At 38.3% G+C, this 8,291-nt stretch overlaps 1 protein-coding gene and 1 long non-coding RNA gene across 50 annotated transcripts in view; one reads left to right on the forward strand and one right to left on the reverse strand.

Annotated features, from left to right (window-relative positions):
- camk2b1 (calcium/calmodulin-dependent protein kinase (CaM kinase) II beta 1) overlaps window positions 1–8,291 on the forward strand; it is a 76,280-nt gene that overhangs the window by 465 nt on the left and 67,524 nt on the right. For all 49 annotated transcript variants that reach the window (XR_004331873.1, XM_032514947.1, XM_032514994.1 and 46 more), the window contains exon 2: window positions 6,494–6,588. Coding sequence is in view for 48 of the 49 variants with exons in the window: in XM_032514947.1 (XP_032370838.1) it covers window positions 6,494–6,588 (95 nt within the window). In the remaining variant the exon portion in view is untranslated. The remainder of the gene's footprint in view (window positions 1–6,493; window positions 6,589–8,291) is intronic.
- Window positions 480–8,291, reverse strand: part of LOC116688862 (uncharacterized) — a 9,121-nt gene continuing 1,309 nt past the window's right edge. The window contains exons 2-3 of the long non-coding RNA XR_004331875.1: window positions 1,049–1,052; window positions 480–490 (exon numbers count right to left, since the gene is read on the reverse strand). This is a non-coding gene — a long non-coding RNA (uncharacterized LOC116688862). The remainder of the gene's footprint in view (window positions 491–1,048; window positions 1,053–8,291) is intronic.

The following is an 8,291-nucleotide window of genomic DNA, read 5'->3' on the forward strand; positions in this document are numbered from 1 at the left end:
TGTGTGTGTGTGTGTGTTTGTGCCTGCGCGCGCGCGCTGAAAGCGTTTGTGTGTGAGTGCTTTTTCGGGATGACAGCACTCAAAATACGCAGCACTCTCTCTCTTTGCTTCTCTCTCTCTGTTAAAGTTAATGTCTCGTTTACGCCAGTGTCTCTAACAGATGAATTGCTCTTTTCAGAATATTTTGTCATTTTTGTTTTAAAATAGTCACAAAACTGACGTAATAGGAATCGATAGTGATTCTATTTGCAGTTACATGATGTGCATTTGCTTCAGCTTAAAATACAGAAAAACGTGGTGTGTTTTTTTCAGAGATGTCTTGCGGTGCAGTTGTATGGCCTAGAGAGAGCGGAGATTCATAGAGCCACAGATGTGGTGAATGCAGTGAATGTGCATGACAATTAGGTTAGCCTATTTTATGGTTGGGTTGCACGCGTGACAGTTTCTGAGTGGTATGATCTTGTTGTCCTCTTGAAGAATGAATTGTCATCTGCAAAGGTCTAAAACAAAAAAATCTGTACGAGATCTTGTGGTTTTAAATCCAATTCACCAGGCTATTTCTATGTTGTTGTCTTTTGAAAATCTTACTTGCATTTGACCTATCTTTTTTCTTTACATTATATGTAAAGTTCTGTATTAATGCCCTCTAGTTGTACACGTTTTGTATAAACGAAAGTAGCTTTACAGCTACATTGCACATTATGAAGTGACAACTCCCGCTTTATTAGGAGGCTGTTTTGCAGCAATGTGGTGGCAGATAACACAAGATATGACATTCTGCATTGGCACCAGACCAAACAACTCCCATCCATCTCAGTTCCTAAAGCTATATTAACTGTACATTAGGGATGGGCAATATGAGAAAAATCAAATATCATGATATTTTTAACCAAAAACCTGGACATTGATACCGCAACGATATTGTAGCGTTGACTATTGGTGCTTTCACAACCCTTTTTACAGAATGAGTTTTAATGACTAAGTGGGTAAAGGAAAATTATAGAATAGTTACAGTAACAGTCTGGTGGGATCCCAAAAAAGACATCACTTTACTGTTATGCAGCCTGTAAAACCAGGAAAAGACAACACTTATGCCATATTATGATATTACAATGTCCAAAATCTAAGACAATGTCTAGTCTCATATCACAATATCAACATAATACCGATATATTGCCCAGCTCTACTGTACATGCACACATTTCTTTGTTAGAGGCTATCTAACGACTTGAAACAGACACACTTTCTCCTAACAAAGAACCGTATCAGTCATTATTTAAAGGACACCATGCAAATATTCCAGCAACCTATTTAAAAAAAAAAGATATAACTAATTGTTGTTATTGTATGGTCACTATTGATATTACCATCGTTGTTGTTGTTGTCACACATCTGTAATAATCCTTCAGACAAAATCTGTTGTAGTGCCCTGAAGTGATGTTTTTTTTGTTTTATTTCTTTGTTTATTTTATGTACAATATACCACGTCCCTTCAATGTTCCTTATCTACTTCTGTTTAAATCAGGGATGTGCTGTGAGTCCCAGGTTCTTCAACATCTGCTGAAGAACGAACATGCATTTGTTGCTTGATTCATTGTCTGTTTAAAGCTCTCAATAGAAGAACATTCAGTAATTTCACTTTAATAATTCATCAAAGTTGTATTCTTTTGCATATTCATGCCCTAAAACTGCTTGCGTTAAGTGTTGCTGTAGAATTTTATAGGTGGAGGCTGGGGGTGTGGCCTTGACCAATTGCCACTTTGCTCGTGATGATGTCTCTCTCTCATGGGTGGGCCCAATTCTCTGGATGGGCAAAGCAGAGAAAGGGGAGGTAACCTTTCTCCTTATGAGGTCATAAGGGGCAATATTCCAGATCGGCCCATCTGAGCTTTCATTTTCTCAAAGACAGAGCAGGATACCCAGGGCTCGGTTTATTCCTGTCGCCATTTCTAGTCACTGGGGGACCATAGGCAGGCTGGAGGAATTCATATTAATGTTAAAAAACCTCATAAAGTGAGATTGTTATGCCATGGGACCTTTTAAAAGTTGCTCTAAATAGATTGTAACTTGCTATATGGAATAAAGTAACTGTTGTGAGCTTGAAACAGGATAAAGTTGGAATCAACCATGTTTGCTTATTAGTTATTATGAGCAACAAACAGCTAACCGCCCTATAAACAGACAAGAGCTATGTATTTAGCATTATATACTGAAAATGTGAAATATTCTGAACATAACAATACATAGCCAAAAGCTGAGTTAGGCAGAGTAATGAATTGAGAAGTTTACATGAATGTTTGTTTTTGTCATGAAACTGGGTCACCGTTTGAATCCACTCACATTCAGAGCCGCCTTTCAAGCCTACAGGAGGTGTTTTAAAACAGACGTTTTTGCTGGGGTATCCCTTTAACCAGATATTTGGAAAAAGCCCAGGATGATAAATTGGGCTGTGGTCAACTATAAACGGTTTGCCTTTTGCCAAACTGATTGCTATAGTAGACGCAGGGACCAGACTGAGATACCACAGTGGATCCCAGCCGTGCTCGTTTCATCCCATAAGTAATAAATATTGTTAGCCAGGAGGGTTTTGCATCCCTAACTCCAATACATCTCTAAGCCAGACTTCATGCCAGGGCCTGACTCTTGATTAAAGAATTAAATTGTGGAGAATGCAACTGATCACATTCGTAGGCCTGGCTGTGTTCTGATAAATCTTAGCTTCCACCCAACACACTCCAGTCAGAAGCGCTGGCTTTGAATCTCTCTCTCTCTCTCTCTCTCTCTCTCTCTCTCTCTCTCTCTCTCTCTCTCTCTCTCTCTGTGTGTGTGAGAGAGCGAGAGAGACTAATCTGCACATCCTGCGCTGCAAAACATATTTAATAGTCCAATCTCATTATTCACCCAGTCACATAAAGCTTGAAGAAAAGAGCGCAGGTGTGAATAGCTTGGCATCCTCATGATAACGCTCTCTGTGACTCTGTAATACTAATCCAACATCTGACGAGAACCAATTGTTGCCACGCTCACTCTGTAATGGTGTCACTTTCTTAGCAGGGCTTGTGACATTTAAGCTACATGCCTTTGCTTAATTATGGTTCACTCTTTTATTACAAATCATCTCTGCCATATTTAACTACAAGCACCACAGCATGCTTTGACAAATGGTTGGCAACAATGCTAATAACATAGTTTGTACAGTAAATGGGCTCAAGTAGGCTGAAACATGGGTATGGGCTTATTTCAAGTTTTTTTTTTCTTCATACAACATATCAGTATCTTCTTGGGCTGCACAATTAATCGCAATTTTATCCTAATCACAATATGGACTAATGCAACATCCAAATCGCAGGGGGGCGCAATATTTGTAAAATAGCCGTCAAACCATTTTGAATTAAGTATTGTGGTCCTGCAGAGATTTCCTGGCCTACAAATTGTATCCTACATACTAAAAAAACAAAACATTTGTTTGGTACAGATCCTCGCAAAAATCACATAAGAACAATCATTTTAATATTTTTGATTTGAATATTTTTCAATGAAAATGAGAGCAATGATACAAAAAGTATGTAGAGACTGTAGATATGTTCCTCAAATCCTGCGGCCCTAGTATCCTCTTATGCTTTAAATTTTTTTATGACCATGTGAATTCTAAATATTTAATCATAATTGGGGGTGGGAAAAAATAATTGATTCTTAGAGGCATTGCGATTCTCTCTACGATTTTTTTTTTTTTTTTTAAATGTGTTGATTTTAATTTTGAAGTTACTGTCTCCGGACAAGTACAAATCAGAAGTGACTGAAAGAGGATGGGATCATGGACAACAACTTAGAGTTTAGGCAAGAGTACAGAAAACACACAGAAATAACCAAAAGGAAAATAAAATAAAAGTTTGTATGTACACATGATCTAAGAAGACGTACATAAAATAATTAGGCAAAACACAACACATACAGGCTGTTTATCTACTTTATCTCATGTCTCATGTTCTAAGAAGCCAATTCTCCACCTTTAAATATGACTGAGCCTCTGACATGGAAGATCACTGTGAGAAGAGGGTGACTTTCACAAGCATGTTTAAGGGGCTTAAACATGGAGTGACTACAAAATAAAAACCTCTGTAAACAAAACATTTCATTAAAACTTGTGTGTGACAAATACTGTATATATCAAAATCTAACAAACTCAGATTTATCTGTACAGTATACTTAAACAAATTGTTGCATCGAGATGCAGCGATGATCCGTTTAGAATCAATTCATTGGCCTCTGAATCAGAATCAAATCGTCAGGTGCCAAGAAAGTCCCACCCCTAATTATAATAAACAACCAACCTGAAAAACATGCATTCTGGAAGATTTTCACAATAAAATCAAGTTACGCTGCCTTCAATATAACTTCCTGCCACAGTCACTCACTGAGAAAGTAACACATAAAAGGGCACCACTCAAAAGTCGGTCCTTATCTTGCTCACATGCTGAAAAGAAAAACAGCAAGTAGAGCTTGTGAAAAACGTCATTGTTTTTCTGTGTCTTTGATCATATTTTTCGTTTAAGGTATACTTAAAACTTTGGAGTATAGATTTACAAATCTTAATCCTACAGTACGTAAGTCTCTTAAACCATGGGCAGAGACTGTAACAGCACACCAGGAGCTCAGAGTTATCCGGTTACAAAATCCTTGACTGCCGAAGGCACCAATTTTCTTCAAAAATAATTTGAGATCAGTTTGAATCTCTCCGTGTCCATTTCTATTGGTGTCAAACCAGACTTTGAAAAGCAATGATTCATGACCTGTTACCCTATTTAACCGTGTATGTGTGTTAAAGCATATTTAGCCCTGACGATGGATACTTGCTTCACGCAGTGTGAACTTTCCAGGCACAGCTGTGGAGTTTGGTGTCAGTAATTTGTTTGTGTGCGTGTGTGTGGTGTGTGTCAGTCAGTTTCTTACATTGGTTTATTTTGTGTCAGGTCTGCTGGGTGTTTTGTCTCCACATAGACATGTCCCTGAGTGTCTGTCTGCTCATCTTGGTCTCAGGTCAGCTGATCTCACAACTTTCACCTATGACCCTGACCTTGTTTGTTGTCTGGAACTACCTCAGTGTGGGGGCAGACCAGTGGCACCATTCAACCTTTCGCCGTCAACAGTGACAGTAAGACTCAAATCCGGGGCAGATCTAACTGGCTGGCCAATGCTGTGAAGCCAGTTCTTCGAAGAGTGGGTCTTGTGTTTTGGAGATTGTTTTCTGTTAGGGTTCCTCTACTGTCTTTTTGAAGGGAAATACTGATGGTTCTTTTGTGTTGAGGCTGAGCTGTTGAACAATTAATCACATTTTTATTGAAATCGCAATATGGCCAACTGCAATTTTCTAATCACTGGCTCAGTGTTTGTTATTAAATTACTGTTGTGCTACAAAGATGCCCTGTTGACACATCATATTCAGCAAACTTAAGAAACCATCTTTGTTTAATACAGATCCTCGCGAAAGACACACCATTATCATTGTAATATATTTTTAATAAAAATGAGAATCATGATTATCATTCTATGTAATATCAGAATGTATTGTTTAGCCCCATTTAAGGCTGCTGAAATGTGACCTTTTGACCAAAATGCATCTAGATATTCTGTGTTTCCAGTTACAATTTTATTTAAATTTTAAGTTATATTCTGTGAAGCCACACGGCAGCAATGGCGAACATTGACTTTGTGTTTTTGCAACATGACAGATTTTTCAGGGTGAATCTAATTCTAGGTTTGTGTTTAAGAGCCCATTTTAGCCCTGTCTCTTACACGCCACATGTGTGCATGTTATTTTGAATATGATGACTGTGTACTGTGAACCTTGTAAGAGCCTATTAAGCGGACAAATCCGAGCAGTATGGTCTTTTAATGTAGTTAGTCGTAGTTGACATATGAGAGTTTGACATCACGTCTCATCTGTGTCGGGCCTGGAAAAATGCCAGCTGTGCAGAAAATGTTCTCTGCAAAACCTTGGACATTAAGTTGATGTGAGGTCCTTCACCACTCTCTTTGACATTATGTTGCAGGTGTGCAACATAATAATTAATAATATTAATGTTAATATTAATGATGATAATAATAATGTATTCTTTATTAGTCCCACAAGGGGAAATTACAACTTACACTGTTGTTATTACTCACAGGCCTGAATTACACACATATGCTCAGTACCTATACATGCACTAAATGGAGAGATGTCAGAGTGAGGGGGCTGCCCATGGAAAGGCGCCCTGAGCAGTTGGGGGTTCGGTTCCTTGCTCAAGAGCACCTTGGCAGTGCCCAGCAGGGGAACTGGCACCTCTCCAGCTACCAGTCCACCACCATACTTAGGTCCGTATGTGGACTTGAACCAGCGACCCTCCGGTTCCAACCCAACTCCCTACGGACTTAGAGAAAAACATATATTATTATTACAACTGATAGCAATGCACCAAAGCTTAGTAAACGTTGTTTTTCTGTGTTTTTACAGGGGAGCCTTTTCAGTGGTGCGCAGATGTGTTAAGCTGTGTACAGGACAGGAGTATGCCGCCAAAATAATCAACACCAAAAAGTTATCTGCTAGAGGTAAGCACATTATATTTCAGGAATCGCCATCGCAGGTGTTGCTGATTCCTTCATAACACAACATATACTGGAGCTAAGACCAATGTGCTGTATGCCTTGTGGTTTGTAAAACTGGGTCTAAATCAAGTAGATGATATTTTTTCTGTTATTTTAACCTACTTAAAGTACAATGTGTAACCATACAAGAATGACTAATTTGTTCATAGTTTCTCTGTCCCAGTGGTCACCTCCCCACCTACTGTGTAGACAGTTATATAAGTGATATCTAACAGCAATCACCCTCTCAGATGGTGCTGCGTAGGACAACATTTTTTATCACACTGGGGTGTGTGTATGAGGAAGGGAGGACAATGGAGCAGTTACAGAAGCTTGTGACAGAATAGTGGAATCACAGCTAGTACTATACTGCATTGGCCCTACAGCCTTTACCTTGTACACTGCCTTGTTTCTGAGTTATACTAATCCTTCTGATTGATGGATTCATTGGTTTTTAATCACGTGTCATGCATTAAAGGGGCTCTCAAAGTATTCACGTTGGATCGCCCACCTTGGATAAGGCATGGGCCGGTATTAGATTCTGACGGTATGATAAACTTTAGCAAAAATGCCACAGTTTCAAGGTATTGCAAATACAGCTCTAAAATGTATTACTTTGAAATTGTATCTTAAACAGGATATATAATATTTGGTATATTGTTTAAATGTGTACCATATTAAGTTTAAATAAATAACACAGTCACATTTTTAATTTTTTTAAGTGGACCCCCCTTTGCTGCCAGATCTACTACTTTTCTAATGTGTCATTTTGGTAATATATCCCTGAATTTGTCGAGTGAGACGTAATACCAGCTCAATTAATTTTAACACTACAGTAAAAGTAGTAACGTTACACTTTACAGTATGAAGTTATCTACATAAGAGTGACGTGACACTGTCATGAATGTGTTATAAACATTATAAACAAATCATAAACGTTTACACTTCTTTTAGTAGGTGTCATTTGGTTTTACCATGACACGATATGGTTATGGTTCGAGTTCATGTGTCATGACACTGTTACATGTCACTCTTAGATACCTCTAAGTAAAGTGTTATTGTACTAAAATATGTACTTGTCTGCTTAGTGAAGTTACGTTAGGAAGGAAAATAGCTGACGTTAGCCATGGCATCTTCCTCGGTAGCAGCCTTAAGTAATTATTTAAGATGGTAAAAGTCATATTTTTGCAAATAAGTCTTTTTATTTCATCAAGTTAAAGTCAATAGAATTAAATCGAAATGTCTCCCAAATTACGTGACTGAAAGATTTTGTCTTCCGAAGCATCCTGTAGAAAAATGAATTAGTAAAATTAATCGTTGTTGCTTTTTATGGCACTGCCATTAAATGATCTACTTTGTGGAGAGAGGGATATTGTAAAAAAACTAAGTTCTTTAATAGTGATTGCTTGTGGATTTAATGATAGGAAGTTAAGTTCCTACCGCTGTTGTAATATAATGTAATAATGTAATATAATAACGTTTTTAAATAAAAACTATTTTTTACCTCTGTACACCACCACTTGCCCAGTGTAAATCTCCTGCTGCCCTCCAGCCTCGTAACACGAGCCCTACTCCGAGGCCAGGTGGCACCGCACTTGACACTTGACTGTTACCCTGCCTCCTCACACACACACACACACACACACACACACACACACACACACACA

This window comes from Etheostoma spectabile, chromosome 5, assembly GCF_008692095.1.
Source record: "Etheostoma spectabile isolate EspeVRDwgs_2016 chromosome 5, UIUC_Espe_1.0, whole genome shotgun sequence".
Taxonomy (NCBI): Eukaryota; Metazoa; Chordata; class Actinopteri; order Perciformes; family Percidae; genus Etheostoma; species Etheostoma spectabile.